Raw genomic sequence first — 26,639 nt, forward strand, 5'->3', positions numbered from 1 at the left:
ATTGTGCTGAGCTCTATGCTCTTCTCAACCCAGATCTGGCTAAAAGCCCCCAACAATGGCCATGCCCCTTCCTCAACATTAGACTATCCTGAAATATCTTCTACAAAATTGGTTAGTCTGCTACCTCTCATGTTAGTCTTGGGTAAAATCTCTGGATAAAAGCAAAAGCCAGACAAATTCTCTACTTTCTGGGTTCACTTAATCTTAGTGAACAAACTAGAATCTGAATTTTATTCTGTCTAGGAAATGCAGTATTTTCTTCCCAAATCTCAGTGACAATAGTCTTACCACTGTATCAGAAACTTCCCAGCTGTGTGCTTGGTACCACTGAGTTCCCCATACTTCCCTTTGTGAAACACCTAGGACCTAGGATTGGTTATTTATTGGAAGACAAGTTCTTAGGTCCAGGTCTTCATACATATTGGTAAAATAAATTTATTTCTTCCAAATGGAGTTACCAGATCTGTGTTGTGTCTCCTTGTTGTCAGAATAAGCTACCGTGTTTTCTATAGCTCACATCATAGACATCCTTGGATTTTCTATGCAAAACCTCTATGTCTGGTTCACTGCAAAAGAATACTGAAGATGGATGGATATGTGCAGAATCTTACATAGGAGCAATGGTGGACTACCCTGGTAAATTGGAGTGCATTTTTCTTGCCTACAGATTCTTACACTCATTAAAAATTCTGTGTTTGCAAAAGCAAAAATTAAAATGACTCTCTTTTGCCACTCTAAAGAGTACCACAGACATGTAAGAAATACTGGACTTGTCTAATGCATTACAAGGTTGAGAAACCAGCACCAAACAGAGACAGGGACCAGGGACCTGACTTTCACTGTTACTCCATTGACCTTATGTTGTCCTCCTTCTGGAAGGACTGCCACGTCACATGGCACCCAGTCAGCAAGGATCAAGATCCCATAACACTGATCTATATCCCCCTGAGCCAAACACATAATGTCTAGCTGGCTTTGTAGTATTTGTTGCAAGCAATTCACTCCTTCTAGAGACCAGAGGCTTCCATGTGCAAGTCATTTAGTATAGGCAGCCACATTCCCAGAGTACACTGGATGCAACCTTGCCTCTCCTACGTTTCCAGTTGACATTCATTAGCACGTGTGTTTACTGCCTTATTCTGTTTCATGCCACATAGCAGAATACCCACGATAGACAACGTATCCTGAAGATAATGTATTGACCAGGATTCTGGAGTCAAGAAAGTTCCAAGACAGAAGGACCAGCATTTGGTGAGGGCCTTCTTGCTGTGGGCATACCATGGCTTAAAGGCAAAGGGAGGGTGAGAGAGAGGATGAGAAATGGAACTAGAATCCTCAAGTCCTTCTATGATAGGCAGTAACCCATTGATAGGGTGGTGCCTTCATTGGTCAAGTTTCTCCCACTAGACCTCCTCTAACACTATGGCATGGGGGGTTGAGTCACCATCTCGTGCTTTCTGGAGAAATATTCAGAACATAGCATATGCTAAGATGCTATGTTGGGAGACAATACAAAGATACTCTTAGCATATGCTAAGATGAGATGAATCAGTCAGTGGAATGTATGTCTCTTTTGGGTTATGTTAGAATTCAAGCAGTCTTTCTTTCCCACTTAAACTCTCATACATTCCAATTTTAATAATTAATAATTATAATAACTGGTAATTATAATAATGTTCCCTGAAATGGGATAATTCTGGTTAACCCATTTGACCTATCTGTAAACACAGTAGATGATATAAAATCCATTTTGTGGTTTTACTCTTACAAGCATTAGGAAACTCAAATGCTTTTTTAGGTTGGCTTTTCATGGTGTCCCTGTCCTGTGTCAGAGAGTTCAGTTTAGAGAGGGGAAGGCTGCGTGAGATGGGGTATGTTGTAAAAGTGTGTAAGATTCTGTTTCCAGCCCTGTCTTTATAGAGTTGGGGTTCTAGAAAAGAAAAAGCACATCTTACTCACACACACACACACACACACACACACACACACACACACGATCTTGAAGATACTTAAAATTCTTCCTGATAGTAAAAGGAGTTACCGGGGAAGCCTACATAATGTATAAAACCAAATGCATGGTATTTATGAAAGGGAAAAACTTGGGAGACAATACAAAGATCAATGGCTGCCAGGGGTTGGGAAGCAGGATGGATCAGGGGCAGAACATGTATTATTAGGGCATGAAATTATTCAGTATCATAGTAAAATGTGAATGAAATATCAAAACATGTACAATGCATACCATAAAGAATGAATCTATTGTAAACAATAGAGTTTAGTCTTAATTGTCAATATTATCTCATACATTTTAAGACATGTACTGTACTAATAGAAGATGTTCATTCTGCTGATGGAATTTTTCTGTAAACCAAAAACATCTCTAAAACTCTTACCTTTTAAATTAACTTTTGTTTTTTATGACAGGGTCTCAGTTGTACAGGCTGAGTTTGAATTTGTGATCCTCTTACCTCAGCCTCCCACAGGCTCCCATGGGATTATTTAGCACACCCAAGAAAATGTAATAACATTTTTTAGAAAGCAATTCTTAATTTTAATAATTAATTCATATAAACATAAAATATCCTCATTGTTAAGAGATGACTTCTTAGAGACTTTACCCAGAATATCAGATTTGTGACATACCAGAAAATTGGAGGGAGGCATCTATAGACATGATTATGCTTGATTGACAGTCCGATGGCCTAGGTCCAAAATGCTAGTTACTCCCTGAGGGTAACTAGCACAGAGTCTTTCACACAGGGTCTCTTGTAAACATTATTTTCTAAGATGCCATGATGATTATTAAGGCTGCAATAAAAAAGTTTAAGAAGAAAAGGGATTAAAAAATAAGATCAAGAGGTCTGTGTCAATTTAGTCAAAGGATGGGTTGGATATAATATGCTGCCTTCCCCTCCATGAATGACACAGCTGAGGTACCTCTGCGCTGCCTCCGTGTTCCCCAGTTAACCTGGTAGGAGAGCTTGGCTGTTTCTGGGTTGGTGAGCTGTTCCCATAAGCTCTCCTCCATGAGGAAAACACTAGTTTGGCCTTTTCACGAGTCTCTGATCAGCAATATAAAAGTGAAATCCCAGCCAGCAGATAAATAGGTCTGTTTATTTGTATTTCAGTTACTGGTTTCATGTTTTTTATTACTATGTGTAAACAACAATTGGAAATAGATGCACATATGCAGATTTATCTTCAGTTCCCCCAGTTCCTTCCTGTCTGCTGTCTATTAATTCTGAAATCACTTGGCCTGTAACACTGGCTGCCTGTCTGCCCTCAGCCAGAAGAAAGAGCAGAGTTCCCAGAGTGGGTTGGAGAGAGGAGCCCTGGGGTAGGGGCCCACCATTGTGCTTTAGGAAAGCAGCTCCTGGTCTTCCCCTTGTTGGCACTGATGGCTTGAGTCATTGTTTGTGGCTATGCAGCTCTTTCTGTGCCCAGGGCTGTCGGCGAAAGCTGTTTGAGTCAGAGTCTGTGTACGATACCATATTGGCAATTCTGTATTTTCAGCATTTTAGTCAGTGCAAAGAGTAAGAGAAACTATAATTGAGGCTGCCTTTCTATAAATCATGCCACAGAGAGTAAGCACGGCCAAATGTTGGGCCCAATAAGAACTTGTATGCTACGCCTGGGGACCATGGGGTGGGAGGCCATCAGGAAATCAGTTGCAAATATCTCTGTGGTTGCTGAGCAATGCAGCACGGAAGAAATGGAAAATAAATTCGAAGTTTCCTGGCAAAATTGTGAACTCTGATGGGAATAGCATGGTGGGGAGATAAATAGCAAGAAATTATCAAAGCGTGGAATCCGGCTGGAAACAGAAGAGCAGCTCAGGTGCAGTGCAGTTCTAGTTCCTCACCCACGTGGGCAAAGCAGGGCACACTGTGGTCATGGAGGTCCACCTCGTCCTCATTCCACCCTAATTATTTCAGCCTTGGGAACCAACTGTGTCCTGGAAACATCCTCAGTGTTTTGTGTTCTTTGTGCAATGGTATTAAAGTCCAAAGGAAAATAACCTGTTGGGAGGAAGCATCCCTATCTACAAGCAGTGGTGTCCATACATGATATAAAAGCACAGAAGTTCTGAGGAAGTTTCGAGGGCCCTGCTGTGATGCTCACTGGCCTTTACTCTCAAAGGATGACGTACAACTCTGTGTTTTAGATCCCACAAAATAGTGAGCACTGGATTTGACTTTTGTCTTGTACTGTTCTTTGAGTGTGAAGCATTGACCCTGGAGGATTGTGAGACCACTGGACAGTCAGGCAGTGCTATGAGCCCCTGCCAGGGTTACTTGTTTGGAGGGTCCTCGGGTATTGATGTCATGGGAACTGTTGTCCCTGAAATGCAAAGATTTCAAGAAATAGGGATGGGAGATGGGCAGAAAAATGGTGAAGACAGGTCTTTCCCTTGTTTTGTCTTGAGGTTATATGCTTAAAGGATTGTGAGGTTTTTGCCTCATTTGCCAACAAACAATTAAAACCCCAGCCCTCTATTCATTTTGCTCTGAAATAATCACTGGGTTGGTGTTTCCAGACCAAGCCATGCAGGAAAGAGGGAACCACACCCTGTGTGAACCTGTGAGAGTGTACTTGGCTGCTTAAGAATTTCTGAACATGAAGGTTTTGGACAGAATGTGTAATGAAACAGCGCCTGTACCGGGTAGATGACACTTAGCTATTGTAGGGTCCAGACCCTTGCTGTCTGATCACAATGGTGACTTTGCAGGTTTACTTTTTCTTCATTCATTGCCCTCTTGGATTTCTAGTGTAAATTCTTGTTGAAAGTTCTGGCCTCCAAGTGCTGTGGAGGGGACTAAGGGACAAGATTGTACCCCATTTGTCAGTTCTGTCAATGTTGGAACAGAGAGAAAGCTAGAAACCAACTCAGAAGAAAAAGTACCCCACCTTCAATAAGAGATGTTCCTCCTTGGGAGAGCTCTTTTTCCTTGCATTTTCACATTTTGCTTCTGGAGGTGATTCCACATGTGAGGGTGTTTAGCTTTGTTACTGCCTCTCCACCAGAGTGGCTCCCAGAATGGCAGATGAATGAATCAGGGAAGGCTGGCCCTGATGGCTGTGGGCTGTCCAGAGAGCAGGGCACATTAATATGTCATTTAATGTGATGGGGGCTGCCCAGTTGAGTTTCTCCCACCCCTTCCCCCAGGAGTTCCAAGGAGGAAGTTAAACATCACTTCCTGAGCTGAAAGCATTTGACTGTGAGGCCAGAATAATCCATGATCGTAATTTCTTGGGTCTTTCTTTAGAGAAAGTGGAGACCAATTGTCGACCTTGTCTTTCTTTCAATAGCCCTGCATTAAGCACCCTCACCTTCAAGCTCAGAATCTTTTTTTTAAAAAGCAGAATATATTTATGGAAGGAAAGAAAGCTTCTGTCAGAGAGAGAGACAGAGGCCTCCTGAGTGGTTTGCCAAAGACTGTCTTTTCTGGGGACTTTTACAGAGTAAAACCATGAAATGAGACAGGTCCAAAATGGGGAAAACTGGGAACTCACAAGGCAGACAGTCATGAGGTGGGACAGGACTGTGAGCAAGCAGTAAGATTAATTGTTCAGGAAAATTGAGCAAGTCGGACAAATGAGGAAGCCAGTTAGTAAGCCAGCATTCTTACACAGCAGTGACTCTTCCTGTAGAGAGTTGGGATGGCTTCCTCAAGGTGACCCATACCTGTTTAGAATATTAATCCTTGATGTTTATATGTAGGATGTGTTTGCATTTGTTTTGTCTTTTGCCTTGGGATCTGGCCCACAGATGGAGGTGTCTGTCTCCTCCAAGGTCACAAGGTATCTGGTCCTCTGTGCCTTGTTTGAGGGCCTAGCCCTGTCTGACTGCTTAAAATATTTCTGTCTAACTCAGCTGCCTATAACAGTCCCAGCTCTGAAGAAGTAACTCCAACTGCCATGAGGGGCAATGGGCAATGACTGATCTGTCTTCTTCAGGTTGAAAGGGTCATAGTTGCTGAATGGCACTCAGGGATACTCTGCAGAGCTTCTGACGAATGACCCTCAGTGGATACCAGGCATTTTCATCTTGGGTAGGTGTACACTTTTAAGTCTGGAGGAGACCAAACCAAAGAAACCATTAAGAATGTGTGGGCCAGATAATATAGTCAACAGGATTATTATGAAATTGTCCTACTAGCGCCTCTTGGTGAAACTCTTTGTTAACAAGCTCGGAATCCTAAGAGTCCTCCTTGAGTTGTGGCTTTGTCTCAAGCCCAGCTTCAGCACAGCAGCAAATCTCATGACTTCTGTCATCAAAATGCATCTAGCTGTGATCAGTTCTTTCTCGCTCCTCTATTACTGTGGAAGCGCCCAAATCTCAGAGCTCCTGTGACTTCTCTCTTCTCCCTATGACCTTACAGGCATTCTATCATCAACATTATCACGCTTCATCTAGAGTGTTTCACAGATCTTCCCTGACTCCGCCAGTGACACACTTGCACAAGCTACAAGGCACCATCCCTCTTTTGTGGACGCATGAAATGTAGTCATTTCTCCCCCCCATCAGTCCCCATGCTTCCCTCGCTTTCTGCTGTCTCAGAGCAGCTGCGGACTTTACACCTTCAACCAAATCATCACACCCTTTTTCTCTACCATCAATTCATTCCTTTGATGCATGGGAGGAGCCCAAGGCCTGTCCAGAGTGCTCATGCCTTTCATGGGACCCTCACCCCTCATTCCTCCCCCTCTGCTGGAGCCATGTTGGCCTGCAGTGTCCCAAGCCCATCCAGCACTGCCCACGGTGGCAGGCCTGCCCCTCACTGGGCTTCTCTCCTGGTGGCTTAGTCTTCAGATGCTCATGTCTTGTGTGCGCCACACTCACTCAGGTTTCTGTCCAGGTGTTCACTTTTAGGAAGATCTTCCCTCGCCACTGCAGCAAAAAGAGTGTCAGGTAGACTCAGTCTCCCTGTCCTGCTTTGAAGGTTTTCTTAGTAGTTCTTACTGTGTTATTCACAGATCCTGTATTTGCAGATTTGCTTACCTGCTAAAATATATTGGCAGTCCCCAAAGAAATACTTGTACTGTTTTCATGGTTATTCACAGACCTACAAAGAATGGCCAAGAATGTGTCGCCTAATGTGTATGTTTCCAGCCAAACTTTGTTAAGTGACAGCTTTCTTGTTTCAGCTTTCATGCTGAAAAGGAGTGTCCTTTCTGTGGTCCATTTTGTGTCACTATTTTATGATTTTTTCTTTTTTTTTGGTACTTTCTGTATTTAAAATGACTCCCAGGCATTACATGGAGATGCTGTTTAACGTTTCTTAGCACAAGAAGACCGATGTATGGTATGGGAAAAATGCATATTACATAAGCTTCCTTGAAGCATAAATAACATTGCTGCTGGCCATGAGTTCAATGTTAGTGAATCAACAATGTATATTAAATAAGATACCTTCAAACAGAAATATACTTAAAACAAGTTCGTGCCTGGTCACTGAAAATGGTGTCACCAAAGACTCACAGAAACTCCTATTTCCCCTAGAAGCAGTGTTTCAATATTCACTACGTCAGAACTTCCAGTGACTTTATAGACTGTAATTACCATGAATAACAAAAATTAACTCTGTGAATTTACTTTATTATTTATAAAAATATGTTTGATTTCTGCCCACTTCCACACTACCATGAAAACTCCACAAAGCCAGCATCAGCTGTGTTTTCCCAGAATCTCCTTCCCTGCTCTGTTCCCAGCTCCTTTACTATGCCTGAGTCATGGATGGTGTTTAAAAGTTATTGAATCATTAAATGAGTAAACAGATGAGTGAAATGTAATTATAAGTATCTCATGGAAAAAAATACTAGGTAACAGGGTTGGTCTTCCAAAGACTTTAACTGCATTAGGCGTGTTGCTTGCTGCTTATGTCGCCATGGCTCTGAGAGGTAGGGAGATTGGCAGTTCCCAACCCCATGATGTAGTTCACCCAAAGCCACATGGCAGCCTGGCTCAGAAGCTCCCATGTCTGTGCTCTAGTGGTACTTGAGCACTTGGGCCGTGAAATCTAACAGCTTATTTTGAATCTGTCTTCCGTACTTCATTAATATGATTTCTGATACTGATAATTTTAAAACCTCAGTGTGGCTTAAAATTCCATCATGTGGTGGTAGAGTAAAGAGCCACTGACTGGGATCGTTCAAACCCCAAGCAGAAGAACCTCAGAGCTGATGCCATCTTCTTGCTCTCGCTCCATTTTAGAAACCAGGGAGAAGCCCTGTTGGGGGGCTGCAGGCAGGGTTTGCCAGGCACAGTTAAGTCACCTCTGCATAATGCACAGACCAATCACTTTTGTATCTAGAGGGAAATCTAATTATCTGCATAATAAACGAGTTGTACTTTCAGGGCATGCAGTCCAGCTGTTGCTCTGCAGTTTAGCTGAGACTGTGCTTTTGCTGTCTCGCTGTGTTCCAGCAGCGGTTGTTGGGCAGAACAGTCTGTCCCTCTCTTTGCATTAAGGTCCCAGCTTCTGAGATGGAGCCAGGAGTGAATTTCCAGGAGATGGAAAGTTTCTGGTTTAAGGTCAAGTCTCCAGCTGTATGGAAGCCTGGAAGAAGCCTGTGGCAGTGTTGTGTCTAAGGAGATCCAGATATTTAAGTCTTATCATCCACCTGAGACATGAGCGTAGGTGACTCAAGACAAGAAAGCAAGCTGAGTTATACCTATCCAAGTTTCCTTGAGAATTATATAGAATAGAGGACTGGAGATATAGCTCAGTGGCATAAGCAACTGCCTGGTTCTGAGTTTGATTCCCAGTACCAAAAAAAAAAAATTATATAGAACAGCATTTCTCACTGTGTGATTCCCCTAGATTTATATAGAATCATCCAAGAGCTTGTTAAATTGTAAACATCTGAGCTCCAGGTCTGATCCAGTGGCTCAGAGTATCTGGAGGGGGATATATTTTTCACAAGATATCTGGCTGACTCTGAAATTTGAGAGATGCAATTCTGGAGTGAGCTCCTCATCCTGCTTCTATTAGAAGACTGACAAATTTGGAAGCTTTCTCTAAAGAGCACATTTGGGTCACTGAGAAGAGTTAGGACTTGAATCTTGGTATGTGTAACAGCTAGCTGATGCTATGTAACTGCTTCTCCCCAAAATAAAACATGTGTCATTGTTGACAACTCTGTAGGTCAGTTGGGTGATTGAGTCAGCGAGGTTCACTCCTGTGCTTGGGCTCTTTTCTGTATGGTCTTTTTCCCTGGCAGGGTGGCACAGATGTACTTACCCTGTGGCAGCAACATTGTGAAGGAATGGTGTATTCACGGGTCCTCACAGTTCTGTATCCACTCACAGAACTAGGACTCTGTTGCTAGCATTGCATTCTGAGGCCCAGACAAAGAACAAAACAGCCTAGGTTGGGGGTGAGGAAATGAATCCTGTCTCTCACAGGGAGGGTCTGAAAATCCCTTGACAACAAAGGACTTTTTAAAGGAGCTTGCATAAATCAAGCAAAGGCTGCCACAGAGGTGGGCATCTTCCACAACATCCTTTGATAAGTCTTTTAAAAATGTGGGAGGCACCCGGAGGGTACATTCCCTTGGGTTTTGTTCCTTGGATTATTACTCTTAGATGAAGAATTAAGAATCACATATCTGAAGGGACCTGAGAACTGATCAAGTTTAAGCCTCATCTGACACTTTAATTTCACTTTAATCAAAGCCTTCATCTGTCTTCTTTTCAAACCCATCTCATAACTCCCAGGAGAACTTGCTGTAATGTGAAGCAGCTCCTTCTAACCAGAGAGAGTTCTTCCCTTATAATATTATTTGTTACATAAGGCCAACATTTGTTAACGTCTAGATTTTAGCTTTTGGTTCTGCTTCTGCCTTCTGATGCTGCACAGAGGAAAATCTTATCATCTCCTTCACAGAATGATCTTTCCCCACATTTGAAAACAAGTGTACCCCTCTATTCATTCATCAGTTTTCTATCCCAATTTGTCTCCTGAAATATACTTCTGAGCTCTCTCACAACTTAGATTGTTTCCTTGAAAACGTGTAATTCTCAGTGGCCTCCAAGTGTTTTGGGATGAGCATTGATTTTGGGATCAGATGCCCTAGAATTTGCTTTGGGGTCTTGAACAAGACCCTAACACTCTTGGGGATTTGATATCTTCCTTTATGAAGTATAGGTGGAAATCATCTGAAACAAATTTATTTTGTTTCAATTAAACAAGATAGCAAGGGCTGAGGATATAGGTCATTGCTTGTCTGGCATTCACAAGGCCCCAGATTTCATCTCCAACACTACAGAAAAAACAAACAGACAAACTTAGACAACATAAATACAATGGCCGGTCAAGGGCAAACCCTCCATACACCGTTTTTCCCCTTATTTATCTTGCTGAAAATAAATGACATCGAAGTATATAGTTTTTTTCTTTAATGATGAGTTGCATGAACTCTGGTTTTCTAACCAGTTCTTAATACTAAAATGTGGGCATATTTAAATGCTCATATTTTTCCTTGGGTATATGCTTTACATGATTCTTTATATGGTAGAAATACTGAAATTTTCATTTTTTTTTCCAATTTGAAGGTAGTTGTTAATGTTTGAATACTTAGAGGTAGTAATTTAGAATAAGTAATTGATCTAAAACTGAGGGATTTAAGCTCTTTTTACACCTCTTAGATTCAGGCCAGTGAAAAGGAAAAACAAACCTGAACTTGGAAAAGGATTACAGACAAACTGTATCTAAAGAAAAGACCGTGGAAGTAGGCAATGAAGTGAACGCTAACAACAGGATGCGATTCAGAACCAAGGTCATTACAGAACAAGCAAACCAGTGGAGGCTAGGGAGGGGAATGTGGTTTAGAGCAAATAAAGTCAGCCCATGGGGAAGGCAGGATTTTGTTCACAGGGTACAGCTTAATATGAGACGTTTCTGAATTGTAATGTGTAAAAATGAATAGACTGTGATTGCAAAGGAAAATGGTCATGGGAACAGGGCTGTAGACACAGAAGAACGGATTTTAGTAAATACTGTGTAAATTGTTTGTGCCATTGTCTTACCTTACTGTTAGCTCAGAAAGTAAAGTCCCCTTCAGCACAAAAGAGGATATAATAGATTGTGAAAATGATTAATAAATACAGGTGCTAGATAAATTCAAGATATAGTAGTTCATGGACAGCCTGCCCAACGGAGCCATTATTCCTATGAGGTTATATTATCTTGTTTTTCTTTAAAAATTAAGCAGCTGACAAAAATAAGACAGTATTGTACAGTGAAAAGAACCCTGAGCAGGAGATGAAGCCCCTGGGTTAGAGCTCCTGCTTCACAACTACCAGATGCCTGACTTACAGCATCTTTATCAGAGAGCAGGATAGCTATTGGGGCAATAGAAGGCTTTGGTCATCTGTAGATTTGCGTAGTCTGTGAACTCACAGGCATGGTTAGAACACTAAGTCTGCAGAGTGCAAAGCTGTGGCTAAAATTTGTTAGCTGACACAGTTTGTTCCAATGTCTTTCTTGTGCATATGACATCACCCAAAGCTGCGTGCTTTTGTCTTATTTTTCACTGTGACCAAGGATTAACAGGAAACCCTGCCATGGGCTGTGTCCTCAGATGTATATGGGGTCTCAGTTGCCATAGGCACCAAGGAAAAACCATCACCCTGCCTGTCCTCCATATCACCCAGTGTAAAACACACCTGCATCAATTAAATGTCACTCTCCGCGACAGCACCCTCATTCTACACCCGCCCTTCCTCCCACATCCCTTCCTCAAACTAGTACTCAAAAGTGTTCTCCTGGGGTCCAGAGGCAAAACAGAGAGTGTAACAGAAAATGCTTTTCTGGAGGGACAGCTGAAGATTTGTGAAGAAATTTCTCATTTATTTTTAAGCACAGATGTGTTTTATTGAAAGCTGCAAAGTATGCTTGGAATGTTAGGGTGAGAAGGAGACATGAAAATATTCACCTCCATAGCAACCCCTGATGCCAGTCCCCAGTATCTGGGTAGGGTGTTTCATTCTCTTTGACTACTGAATCTGATTTGGAGAAAACTTAAACTTAGCCCTAACCCTATCCCTAAATACTTGTAGGTTTTATAAAAATATCTGGATTTTTGCAGCCCTTGCGAGAATTACAAAATCTGACGGCACTGGGTTGGCTGTCCTTTTTAGTGCCAAATCAGCTGAGCCCCTTTCAGACAGAATGTGTACCCCTGGGCTCCCTGGTTCTCCTGGCACATGGCGAAGTGCTGTCTGTCAGGCACTGTCACACTCACCTGGCTTCCTTCAGAGTGAGAAGAAAGTGAAACACAATTCGAACTTTTATCTCTATCAAAGGCAGGAAAAAGCAGGCAGCCCTAGAGGGCTGAGGGTGCCTATGCAAACAGGGAAGATACTCCTCTTGAGTGAATGAAGGGACCCCGCCTGTGTTCAGGGTGGTGAGAACCAGCGTCTAAAGAGCACACGCAGTGAATCCGGTTTCCCTTCACTCTCCCTCCTGCCGCTTCACACTGCAGGCCTGACAGCATTTGGGTTCTTGATCTCCACTGGGATGTTAAGACCCTTGAAGGCAGAGACTGCTGGTTTGATTTTTTTACTCACCGTTGCATTCTAAACCCATAGAGCAGTGCTGTATTCCATATGCACATGCTGTCTGTGATTGCTGAATGAAAGATGGGAGTGATGTCCACCATTTGAGAGAGATCAGTGGTCTTTGGCTAGAAGTCTTTGAGAAGGAAAGAAAACTGTTGTCTTTTGCAAAGGAATGATAGTGCTGGTTGAGCAGTGTGGGTAAATATCTGCATAGGACAGATTCTTACAAAAGCTAAGGAAGATGGACGCTAAGGACAGAAGCTCCTGTCTGTGTTTCCGGTCACGGGATGGGTTTGTCTTACTGCCTTTCAGGAAAAGGATTCTTCAGGGGAGTCTGAGGAAGGAGTGAGAGCTGCAGTTCTGGCAAGGATACTTGCTGTGATATGACCATAGTTTCTGTTTTGCTCATTGCCAACACTGCCACCATCTGGGGTTCCCATCTAACCCATCTGGGGTTCCCCCTGCCGCCTTGCGTAGCCCACGCTAGCCCTCCCACCAAAACCGCAGCACTTTCACAAATGAGATGCAGAGACATCTTACCTTAAGCAGAAACCAGCCCACTAAACACACGTGCACACACACACACACACACACACGCACACGCACACACACACACACACACACACACGCAGGCATGCACACACACATTTCGGGGGTTGAACCCAGGGCTTTGTATATGCTAGGAAAATGTTCTACCAGTGAGCTATACATCCAGCCAGTTTTATTTTATTTAAAAGACTGACCTTTCTCAGCATAACTCAGCAGAATATTACCTAAACCCCATGGGTTTTTGTGGGAAAAACCAGGGCGATTATAGACCAAGTTTGAACTTTTCCACAGTGGAGAGCTTTTATGTAAGTGCTTTGGCTGAGTCAAGGCATCTTCCCCTAATACTAAAATATCTCCTAAAATAAATAAATAAATTTACTCCTTGATATCTGGTTATTTCTGTATGATTATTATGAATAGAAAGCATCTTTCTGGGGTGAGGTCATCCAGTGCAGGTGGACTTTCAACCACAGAGTCAACAATCTTTCTCTGAACTGGAGCTCTGACTTTACCACTGAATGGTGGAGCCAAGGAAGCCACTGAGAAGCACGGAAAGAGCTGTCACTCTATGCTCCCTTCCGGCTGCCCATTTCCGGTAGTGAGAATGAAATGCCAGTACTGCTTTCCTAGGACTAATGTAACTACCACAAACTGACTGACTTAAAACACCACAAGTTTCTAGTCTCACATTGCTGGGGGATAGAATTCTTTTAGAATTATAGTAATTCTGGCAGAGCCACACTTCCAGTGAACGCCAGAGGTTTCCTGCCTTGCTCCCCAGCTGTTCCTGGTTTGCCTGCAATCTCAGGCGTTCTATGGCTTATAGATGCATATCTTTGGTCCTGTCTTACCTAAACCCATGGGGTTTAGGTAATATTCTGCTGTGTGTTTTCATGTTGTGTTCCCTATCTGTTTAACCTGATTATTTCTATGAAGATCCCATTTCTAAAGACCACATCCCAACATGCTGGGTGTCGGGACTTCAACGTATCATTTTAGGAAAATCTGTGTTCTTTTAAAAGAACACAGTACAATGTTTGGTACTCCTAATGATCTCAGAGCTTTTTTTTACATTTAAGCTTACCAGGTACAACCTGTTGTTTTTCCTGTGGAATAGTACATTGATTAAACTGACTCTTTAGTTTGTCAGATATCAGATGCTTTTCTCTGGCAGGCTGATGTAATTAGGGATTTAATAACCAAATCAATATTGAGAAGAACGTGTTCCTTCATATTTTCCAGCTGTTCTGATGATTCATTTAGGACTGTGTGTGTGCTGATGCTGATCTGTGCTTGCTAAGGACATGCAGATACAGCCATAATCTGATTTGCTTTTTGTAATGTCCAGGGCTGATGTCTTTGTAGGGAGGGAGCTCTGTGAGGTGGGCTATGGAGCAGAACATGGTCTCATATATATAGCTCTGCAGCACCCAGGAATGTTTTTAATGATGTTTATTGTTTGGAAAACACATTTTATGTTAATCTTGCATGAAAGGCACTGGGTTGGAGCCACGCTGGGGCTGTATCAATATCATGTGAGCTAACATATTGCCTGTCTGCGAAATACCCACCATTATCAGTGATTCTTTCTGTGAAATATTATCTTGTGGAAAATCCCATGTTGCCTTAACTAATTCCAGTTACTTCATGAAGAAGTTGGAATTTTAATCTTTGGCATTTTAAGAGTTAGTCTGAATGATAATTATAGTAATATATACATTACTGTAAGAAACTGACTATAAAAAATGTAAGCAGAATAGAATGTAGCTTTATACTACTGTGGGAATCTGTCTTGGTGACTTTTCTCACTGCTGGCACAAAATACTTGATACTCAAATCTGATGGAGGAAAGGTTTATTTTGGTTCACAATTTGTAGTCTTTCAGGCTATAGTCAACTGACTCCAGCTCAGGGCCTCATGGTAGAAAGGCTTTGCAGAGGAGAAAGAGAACAGGCAAGAGGCACCAAAGAAGCCACAGCTGCAATAGCAACAGCGACCAGCCTCTTTTATTTATGCAGGCTTCAAGCCTTTTGGGTGGTGCTATCCCCACCATGGGTGGATTTTCTGTTTTATATAAATCTATTCATCCACACCCAGAAGTGTGCTAATTTCAATCAGTGAACTAATTTAGTAGCACACACTGTAGATCCAGCCAGCTCCAATAAACTTCACCTATAAGTGCTTGAGGCTTTGGGGAGACATCTAGATACAAGCCAAAACAAAATATAATACACGTATAATGTAAAAATTCTGAAAATGACAGTAAACTTTAAGAAAATGTATAAATTATCCTTAATTTTATAATTCAGAAACAGTGCTATCATTTGGTTATGTTTTCTTCTAATTTGTGTCTAGTTTTTGAAATATAAATAAAATTGATATCAACACCCATGTTTTAATATATTTTAAATGAAAAATATATCAAGTTGGACCACCAAGATGGCAGAGTGGTAAGCAGCGGAGAAGGACCCTCTGCAAGAGTCACTGTCCAGACACTGTAAGGAGCACAAAGAGCAGGACAGTGGGTCCGCTGGACTCAAAAGGAATCTGGGTGTGAACTGAAGTCTGTGGAAAGAGTGAAGAGAGAATATATAAGGAGGTACCTTTTTCCTGAGACAAGACTCGCTGCAGAAGAGGAGCAGTTCAAATCTGTGGACAGAAGGTGACAGTTGGTGACCACAGAGACCTCCATGGAGAGCTGCAGCAGTGAGGGAGGGGGAAGTGGACATGAGGGATTGCACTATATGGCAATGGGTTCTGAGGGTTCAGTCATCCCCCATGAGAGAGTGATTGGCCAGGAGCCATCTAGGTGAGGGCTCAGCTGAGCTCAGAACTCAGAACTGCTGCTGGATCCATCTAGTGGCTTCCAGCCAGGCTCATGCTCATGTAAGGTTTAAGGACAGCTGCAGGCTAAGTGAGTCTGGTTGCTGCCAGGAAGTACAGTCTCACTACCCTACCAAAAGCTACTTCTGGCTTGCTGGGATAGATCTGCACAGATTGGGTTGCAGTCTCCTCATATTGTCTGCCCATGACAGCAGAGACAAACCTGGAAGTAGACTTTTTCTTTTCTTTTCTTTTTTTTCTCCCTCCTGTTTGGTTTTTAGTTGTGGTGGTTTTGGTTTTGGTTTTTTGCCTTCTATTTTTTTTCCTCCTTCATCATTTTATCTTGTTTTTACGTAAGTGTAAATATGATTTTTAGCCTCTTTGTGGTTGTGGTTCTGTTCTTTTTATCTCTTCCTTCTCTCTTTCCCTCTAGTTTCTGTACCAGTTTCCGAAAGTTAGCATGATCTCCCTTCATCCTCCAACCTTACTTCTAGTCTCTTCCTCTTCTTCCAGTTTTCCATTTTCTCCTTAACCCATTTTAAATTTTAACCCCTGAGAGCAAAACTGACCTGTTAAGACTTCTATACTACATGCAATTTTCCAGTTTATTTTAGATTTTGTTATACAACAACAAATCTGTTTCATATGGTTAAAAGTGCCAAATTAATGGTTAGCTCAGCTTGTCACTTTTTAGGCTGTGTTTGACGCTATTGGCACAACAATAGCCAAAAGTGAAAGAATTGGCCTAAACAGCTGTTCTTCCTGATATTCTATGACTGAGATTAACTAAGGGTAACAGAAAATACTGTGGCACACTGCCAGTGAACCAGGGACTGGGCCAAACAAGCAGCAACTTCCATCAGACTCAACTCTAAAAACCAACTGTACCTGGAAGATATCTTGAAGGAATAATCATTATTTAAGAGTTCTAAATATTAGCAATAAAGCTACCCACCACAGGAAATTTATAAGCATTGCCACAGGAATTAAACTAAACACTTAAATAAGATGCAACCCCAGACATATAGTTCGATAAAGGCAAATGTAGGGCACAATGAGGTGGGACAATTTGAAAGCCTCCCAGATGGCCTCTCTGAAGTGGTAGCAACAAAGCAATTGAGTGAAAAAAAATCAATTAGAAATAATTTCTCAAGTAACTGCAGAGATGGTCTCCACTGTGAAAAACATGCTCAGTGACTCTAGAGCAGATACAGAATAAAGAATACATGAACTTAAGAAAATTATGGAGGCAATGAATGCTCAGCATGGGAAGAGACAGAATCCATAAGGCAGATTCAAACAGATGTCAAGGAGAATAAAATTCCATTGAAAGAATTTACAGCAGTTTAAGCCAATGTGAAGACAGGATTTCAGATTAGAAGGCAGGCTTTCAGTTAGTGAGCATGAAAAGAAAGATTTCTTATAACTAACAAGGGACCATAAAAAATCAATCCAGCAACTGCTAGATGAAGCAAATAACAATAACTTAGGATTGATTGGAGTTAATGAAAAAGCAAAAGATATCAAAAATAATACTTAAAAATGTTCACAGACATCATGACAGAAAACTTCCCTGGTAGAGAAAACTTCCTTGACATTCACATAAGTGAGTCACATATCACTGCAGTTAGTCAAGATCAAAAAAAATCTACAGCCATGCATATGATAGTCAAGAGTCCAGGAATTCAACACAAGAAAAATCTTAAAAGATGTTAAGGAAAATAAACAAATCACCCATCAGAATCACAGGTGGCTTCTCAGCACAAATCCTCAAGTCAAGCTTGGAGTGAAATATTTCAAGTTCTAAAGGAAAACAACATTCATCCCAGATTTATGTACCTCATAAGACTATCTTTCAAAACTGATGTCCATGACAAAGAACATCTGAGGAAAGTTATGACCACCAAACTAGCACTCCAAATGTTTTGAAGAATATTCTAGAAAGAGATAACAAGGACTAAAGCTCCATGAACCCTAACAGAAGGAATCTACTAGATAAGGTAAACAATTAAACAGAGGGAAAAAACAAGGCGAGCCAACAACAGGAAACAGACATGATAAGGGTAAGTCAATACATATCAGTTAATAACATCAACGTTAATGGTCTCAATTTACCAATCAAAAGACATAGACAAGCAGAGTGGATCAAGAAGTAGGATTCAGTGGTATCCTGCCTACAAAAAAACTCTTTTAATTCAATAAGAAATTCATAGACTAAAAGTCAAAGGATGGAAAACAATGCTCCATGCTACAGGAACCCAGAAAAAAGCAGAGGAAGCTATTCTAGTTGTGGACAAAGTGAATTTCAAGCCAAGACTGATTAAGAGAGATAAAGAATACTTCTATATCCTTGTAAAGAGAACAATCCAAGAGAAAGAAATAACAATCATAAATATATATGCAACAAATACCAGTTCACTCAACTGTATAAAACAAATACTAGTGGGTATGAGTAGTCAAATAAGCACTAGTACAACTGTATTGGGGGAATGCAAAGGAATTGAAATTATCCCATGCATATTATCAGACCATAGTGCAATGAAATTGGAAATCCCTGTCAAAAGAAACAACAAGAATGTCCTAAAACATGAAAATTAAATAGCACCATCCTGAATAATCAATGGAGTCGCAGATGAAATTGAAGAAATTAGACAGTTTCTACAACTTAATAATAACGACAGTGCAACATATTGGAACTCATGGTACACAATGAAAGCAGTCCTAGAAGGAAATTTATTGCAGTAAATACCCATGTCTGGAAAACAGAGCAAGTGCAAATAACTTAATGGTGAATCTCACACTTCTAGAAAAAGAAGAGTAGGCTAATCCAAAAGCTTATATGAGGAAAGAAACTATAAGGATCAGAGCAGAAATTAACACACTGGATACTAAGACAAAAAAAGAATCAGTGAATTGAAGAGTAGGGTCTTTGAAAGATTAAATAAAATCAACAAACTCTTATCCAACCTTAAAAAAAAAAGAAAGAAAAGACTCCAATTCATGCAACTAGGAATGAAAAGGGTGAAATCACAATGGACCCTGCTGAAATTCAGAAGATCATCTATACCTACTTTGAAAACTTGTATTCTAATAGGATGGAAAATACAGAAGAAATGAACAGATTCCTAGATACATATGAATTACCAAAGCTGAATCAAGATTTAAACATCCTAAATCAATCAAAGAAATAGAAGATGTAGTTAAGAAAAAACACCAACAAAGAAAAGCCCGGGTCCCAGTGGATTCACTGCTGAATTCTACCAGAGATTTAGAGAAGACCTAACACCACTATTCTTAAACTCTTTAATGAAATTGGAAGAGAAGCAGGACTCCCAAAGTAATTCCTGGAAGCAAGTGTTACTCTGATACCAAAACCAGAGAAGGACCCAACTAAAAGAATTACAGGCCAATCTCCTTAACATAGATGCACAAATCCTCAGTAAGATACTAGCAAACAGAATGCACCAAGTCATTAGGAAGATTATACATTTTAAAGAAGTGGGATTCATCCCACGATTACAGGGACATTTCAACATACATAAATCAATAAAAGTAATATGGCATATTAACAGAGCCAAGAACAAAAGTCATATAATCATTTTAATAGATGCAGAGATAGCTTTTGACAAAAGCCAGCACCTATTCATGATAAAAGTCCTACAGAAAATTGAAATAGATCATCTTTACCTCAATCTGAGAAAAGCCCTGTATGACAAACCAACAGCCAATATCATACTAAATGGACAAAAAAACGAAAGCTTTCTCTCTCAAATTAGGAACAAGGTAAGGATGTTCACCATGTCCACTGTTTTACAACGAATTCCTGGAAACTTTAGCCAGAGAAGTTAGATAAGAGAAAGGAATAAAAGGAGTAACAGTAGGAAAAGAAGAAATTATTATTCTTTGCAGATGACAGGATACTCTAAATAGAACACCTCAAAAGCTTCACTAAAAATCTGCTAGATTTAATAAGCAAATTCAGTACTGTGTCTGGATAAAAGTGAACACTCAAAAATCAATAGCTTTCCTGTACATGAATAACAAACTCACTGAGAGAGAAATTAGGGAATAATATCTTTCACAATAGCACCCCCCAAAATGGAATATTTAGGAGTCAATCCAATGAAGAATGTAAAAGACCTCTACATTGAAAACTACAGTACTCTCAAAAATGACATTGAAGAGTATTTCAGAACATTGAAAAACATCCCTTGCTCTTGGGTAGGAAGAACCAAGATAGTGACAATCACCATATTTCCAAAACTATTGTACAGATTTAATGCAATCCCCACCAAAATTCCAATAGCATATCTCACAGAATTAGAGAAAACAATCCTAAAATTCATCTGAAACCAGAAGAGACATAGAAGAGCAAAGGCAATCCTGGGCAACAAAGACAAGACAGGAGGCATCACAATACCTGATTTGAAATTATACTATAAAGATACTATGATAAAAAGTGTGGTATGGCAGAAAACATACCTGAAGATCAATGTATCAAATTAGAAGGTGCTGAAACAACTCCAGACATCTAAGCCACCTTTCTTTGACAAAGGAGCCAAACACTGGAAGAAAAATAGCTTCTTTAATAAATGGTACTAGAAAAACTGGTTCTGCACATGCCAAAGATTAAAATTGGACCCCTATCTTTCACCATGCAGTAAGCAAAATTTGAAATGGATCAAAGATCTAAATATTAAAACAAATACTAAATCTGCTGGAATATAGACATAAAACTGTTGACATTGGTGTAGGCAAAGACTTTTAGAACTATCACAAAGAATCAACAACTGGGATCTCATCTTATTAAAAGGCTTTTTGCACAGCAAGAGAAACCACCCAGTAAAGAGACAGCCCACAATATGGGAAAAAATGTTTGCTAGCTATTCCTCAGAGAAAAGACTACTATCGAGAATGTACAAAGCACTAAAAAATATTAGACCTCCAAAATTTAAAGACTGGATTAAAAAATGGGCATCTGTGATAAATACACACCTCTCAGTTGAAGAAATGCAAATAGCAAACCAATATATGGAAAAATGTTCAGCATCACTGGTCATTTGAGAGATGCAAATTAAAACAACACTGAGATTCCATCTCACCCCAAAGAATGGCTGTTATCAAGAAATCAATGAATAAGAAATGCTGGATGCGATGTGAGGAAAAAGGAACCTTTCTCTACTGTTGGTGGGAGTGCAGACTGGTGCAACCACTGTGGAAATTAGTGTGGAGACTCCTCAAAAAACTAGGATCAGAGGTCAAATTTAGCCTAGCTATTCCCCTTCAGGGTATCTTCTCACAAGATACCCACATATATCAAGTAATTTGCTTATTAAAACATCATACCATAGGGATATGTGTACACCCATATTTATAGTAGCACAATTTATAATTGGTAGATCTTGGAAACAACCCAAATGCCCATCAATCAAGGAGTGAATGAAAAAGATGTGGTTTTCTTTTATAAAATGGAGTATTGATCAACCATAAAGAAGGATAAACTAGGACTTTTATAGGCAAATAGACTTTTATAGGGTGGAACTTGAGACAATATTTCATAAGTGAAATATTTCACAATATTTCATAAGTGAAATATTTCACAATATTTCATAAATGAAATAAACCAGATGCACATGTGTAAAGATCATATTGTCTGTCTAGTGTGAGAAAGTAAAACAGTAAGATCCAAAATGTACAACAGATATTGGAAAATCAAAGATGCTTCAAAAAGCAACTAGGAAATGGGGAAATGGGGAAAAGAAGGAAGAGAAAGGCAAAATAATTATGTGTGTATATATATATATATATATACACACATATATATGATACACTAATTTCTCTTAGTTCATTGAAAAGAGAAGTTTGTGCTAATATTGTTTGGATAATTAAATGCCAATATCTTGTACTCTAGTAACTAATTTAAAGATAACAGGCTGGGGATTTAGCTCAGCGGCATAAGCACCTGCCTTGCAAGCAGGCGGTAGTGAGTTTGATCCCTGGTATCAATAAAAAGTTAAAAAAAATTAACTAATTTAAAGATAACTATGAAATATATCAACCATCATCCTCTTACTATTGATTTGAAATTTTGTTTTTTTTCTCTTTAAAGTAAAAAAAAGATAAATATATCAAGTAATTTTCATATCATTAAATACTTTCATATCATTTTCATATCATTAAAACTTTTATCATCTAAAAGTTACTATTAAGTGTTCACTGTGTGTTTCATTTCCATTTGAATGTTAAAACCTTTATATTTTAACCACAAAAGCAATACATGTTCCTCGTAATAAAATGTCTAAAAGACTGAAAGGAGAAAATATTGATGACCCATTGTCTTACTTCTGCAGATGGAACTGCAGTTCATGCTGCAGTGCACCTTACATGGTAGTGTAATTGTGTACATTTATTTCTTTCACTGACTGATATTTCCAGCCTTTTAACTCTAGCACTTACCTAAGTCCCTAGAGCACGTAATTAGTGTTTAACACACTTTTAGTGAATAAATGAATGAATGAATGATTCAACGAAAAGGATTAATAAATGTAGGAAGGAAGCATCAGCAAAGATTTAGCTTGGTAGAATAAAAATACATTTCAGACTCAGCAACTTACTGTAGATTGAGAGACAAGGTAGCTAAACTAAAGCCCTTAATGAATTGGAGCCTGCTCTTTCTGTTCCTCTGCATCAGCCTCTAGGCAGAGAATTCAATTTAATTTTTTTTCCATCAGTCAAACTGAAGAGCTGAAAAAGCAAAATTAGGGACAAGGAGGTGGAATAAGCTTGGAGGAGGAGATGGGCACTGCTGTTTTCTGACTCAGGAGAATGCTGGGGAGGCAGCTATACTTCTTAATGGACCCTGGGAAACGCCCGCCGGTCAACAGGAGCCTCCACACTGGAAGAACTTACCCTTCCCCTGGAGGATGCAAACTCCAAGACTGTCAGAGTGATGCTGATGACTTTTCCTGGCCTTTCTCTTGAGGAAAATGCAATCATGCTGAGGTTTATTTGAAGGAATGGGGATTATGTGTGCTATTATTAGATTCAAGGCACTCAGGGTTCACTCTTTAGGTTATAGAGTTTCCATCATCTCTCCAACATTTCATTGGAAAACATGACTCTGAAGTCTGAGCTGCTTTCCAGCAGACACCTGGTGTGAGAAGGAAAATGGGACTTTTTCCTAAGCCCCACCTGGAAAATTCAGTTCTCAGATTTAAGCATATAGATACATTCTTTTCAAGCACATGATCTGGTCCCAACAGTTTTCACACACAAATAGAGGAGTGAATGAACAGAAAGAGAAACAGGAAGATAAACGAACAGATAAGTAGCTTCTACTTCACTTTGGCCATCAGTAGTCTTTATCTCCATTTTTTTTTCTTTCCCATGCTGCCTCACAAACCAGGGTCAGGGTGGCACCTGTATTGGCACCTTTGCTGGTCACTGTTACACGGTGAATCTCCATCTATTGTCTCTCCTGTACATACCACTGTCCTTACAGGTAGAGACACCTGTCTTCAGGAAAGTTGGTTGTTGTATTTGTATCCCAGTCAATCTCTCTAGTCTCAGCTTCTAGAGTTTCAGTTCCTGACCCATTTTCTCTTTCTGTATATTTGGAGTCAATGAGAGGTTACACATTTTTCTTCCTAAATAATTGAATATAAAATACAGTAAGATAAACCCTATGTGATTTCACTTATATCATATACAAGTACAAATTTCTATGATGAATATGACTTTTATGTGTATTAAAATTGTACCAGTAAACCTGATTTAAAAAATACTTCTTGTGAGTTGTAAGATAATGTAGTTAGAACTTTACAAATGGCTGTTACCTGATTGTGGTGTGTGGAAGAGAGCACAGCCCCACAGGTGAGTGCTACTGGTGAGATTCACTCAGGACTGTACTTCACCTGACCCTGTTTCCATAGCTTCAAGGGCTGACTGCTTCTGGATTCCCTGTTTGCAAGCTTTTGCGAGAGACAAAACATAAATGTGGTGGAATTATCATGGCAAACTAAACAACCATTACATGGAAAGAGACTTGAGCCAGACACCAGGAATCTGAAACCTTAATTTCTTTGACCAAAATTTTAACTCCTTTAGGACTGAGTTTCATGAGATAGGAGGCTGTGTGCTCATCTGTTGTTTGACAGCATGGTATAACCACCGATGCACCGAGGTTGATAAGGCATGATTTCTACCTCTTTTACAACTTATCATAGCATTGGGGGGAGGCATGGTAGCCAGTAATGTCTTGTGACAGATAGTGAATATTGTGGTGACACCAAGAACAGAGTGACCACCTATGCTTGGGCAGATCATAGAATTCCAGAGAGCAGTAGTTTAAATTACCAATGCACACTCCCTTTTTCTTTCAAGATTATTGTAAAACTCAAATATATGTGGATGGGTGACATGGTAGAATTACCACTATTATTGTTCTGTTGTCAGCTAGATTCAGATGCTGTACTTAACTTCCTTAACTCCTGTCAGTCTCTTACAGGTTGCTGGCCTAGCCCTAGTTTGTTATGTAGGGTAAGGATCTACATCTGTGAAATAAGTGAACATGGGGTCTGACTTCGTTAACCATGCAGGGAATCAGTTTTTGTTTTTGCCACCTAGAATGTGTTCTTATTCCATGAGCTGCTACCCATTATGACCTGGCTGTTTTACTGATTTATGCAGTGTGTATTTCACAAACACCTTGTATGCATTCAAGGAATGTGAAAACAGCTAAATAGTGAACAAATATCAAAGCTATAACCATTTATTACACTATGATGAGTGCTCTACAGAAACAAAAGATGAGAAAATGGAGATAGGCGGGCTGAAGTGATACAAAAAGCCTTTTGTGGGGGGAGTCACATTTTTGCTGGCCTTGTGTGAATGAGTAAATTTTACTTACATGTGAGAGTGGCCTATCCTTGCCACCTTCCAAAGACATCGGAGTATAAATGAGCCTGCTATCTCTGGTAGCATTGAGGAATTCCATCTCTAATTATCCATAATATATCAAAGCAGTAGGAGAAAAAGTGAAAGATCATATTTTGCGTGCAGCGTTGGTTTAAACATAGCTGATAAGCATTTTTAATAAATGCATATTAGATATATATGTGTCCCACTTTTCCTGGAAGCTCAGAGTCTGCCCCTCCTTTGTCTTCATGCCCCTCAGAGTGCCTTGCCTGAAGCAATTGTTCAGTAAATAGCTTTTAATTAGATATTGCTGAATTGTTCAAAGTGTATCTAAAGAGTTTGAAGGATAAAGAAAGCACAATTGAACTAAAGGAGACGATGGTAATCATCCTCAGCTCAGAAACAGTTGTTTGTGCACCTACATGGTCCAGATAACATGGCACAGTCACATACTTACATTTTTATCCTGGTAAATTGGATGCCCACTTGGGAGTGCTGCCTGCCTTCTGTCACAATGATCTCAGGAAGGACACCTGTATTCATGGTCAATAGTGGCTCTTGAAACTTACATTCTTCCCATTTCCTTGTTTTGCAGCTGTACAGCTCCATGGACTTTGGAAGGCGCTGGCAGCTCATGCATGAACGCATCACACCAAACAGGTTTTACTGGTAAGCCCCATCTGCACACTCATTACCCTCTTGGATAAAGAGCTGTGAGACAACAGAGAACCCTGGGAGGTACTGGACAATTCAGTACTTGGAGACCAGTGTGTTCCAGCCCTTTGCTACTCAAAGAGCAGTTCAGGGGGAGCAGCACCACCACCACCCAGAATTGTTAGAAGTGCAAGCTCTCAGGTCCCCTCGACATTCATGGACCTGGGGTTCTGTATCTGGTGATTCTTGTGTGCTTTAAAGTTTGAAAACTCCTGGGCTGCTGAAGGGTGGTGACCAAGTACTCTTAGCTCCATACTCATACTAAGCTCCCCTCTTTTTGAAAAGTATATATTTGATGTACGTAAACTGGGAGCTGTATTTCCCAAAATGTGCTCTAAAGAATAATTAATTCCACAAAATGCTTCTCCTATTACAGGAACTTTTGTAGTCCAATAAATGTAGTCCAAAAAATTATATCTCCAGTCCTGGAGACTTGGGATTCACTGCAGGGCACTGACTTTGGAGGAGGCTGGGAGGGAAGAAGCCTTTCAAACCTGTGGTCCTTCCCACACTATGGATGTAGTGTGGGAACATCAGTACGTAGTGACCTCACTAGGGATGTCAGCTTTTCTCAGCACCTGCTGACCCCTTTAGAATGGTCTTTGTAGTATGTATTTTGAAAATGGTCTTTATAAGAAGGAATCTGAGGCAGGTGATACAGACCTATAATCCTAGCACTCTGGGAGGCTGAGATGGGAGGATTGCTAGTGACCATGAAACCCTGCCACCAAACAAGAGGTAGTGAGCGGAGTAGAAAACATAAAAGTAATGAAGATGTGTTACACACCTCTACCAACTCCCAAAAGTAAATGCAATCATTGTATACTTGAGATGTACATTAATAAAAATAATAAATTAAAAGGGCTGGGAATCTAGCTCAGTGTGAATCCAGATTTCAAATGGAAAATTAACCTGTCTTCCTAATCAGGAGGGTTTTTTTTTTAATTAATTGATGTTCCTTGATTCATGCATACTGTTTCATCCTAGTTGTGACAAACTGAGTATAAATTTGCTTTATCCCTTTTTTGCAATCCTTTGTAAACACTTCTTACTTTTATCTCTTTCATTATAA

General features: G+C 40.2%; 1 protein-coding gene across 1 annotated transcript in view; it reads left to right on the forward strand.

Moving 5' to 3' along the window:
- The window catches only part of Sorcs3 (sortilin related VPS10 domain containing receptor 3), a 591,788-nt gene that overhangs the window by 332,916 nt on the left and 232,233 nt on the right, over nucleotides 1-26,639 (forward strand). The window contains exon 5 of the mRNA XM_063244673.1: nucleotides 25,449-25,522. Within this exon, the coding sequence (XP_063100743.1) occupies nucleotides 25,449-25,522 (74 nt within the window). The remainder of the gene's footprint in view (nucleotides 1-25,448; nucleotides 25,523-26,639) is intronic.

Source organism: Cavia porcellus, unplaced genomic scaffold, assembly GCF_034190915.1.
Source record: "Cavia porcellus strain 051 isolate PalLab524CR breed Dunkin Hartley unplaced genomic scaffold, mCavPor4.1 scaffold_2, whole genome shotgun sequence".
Lineage (NCBI taxonomy): Eukaryota > Metazoa > Chordata > Mammalia > Rodentia > Caviidae > Cavia > Cavia porcellus.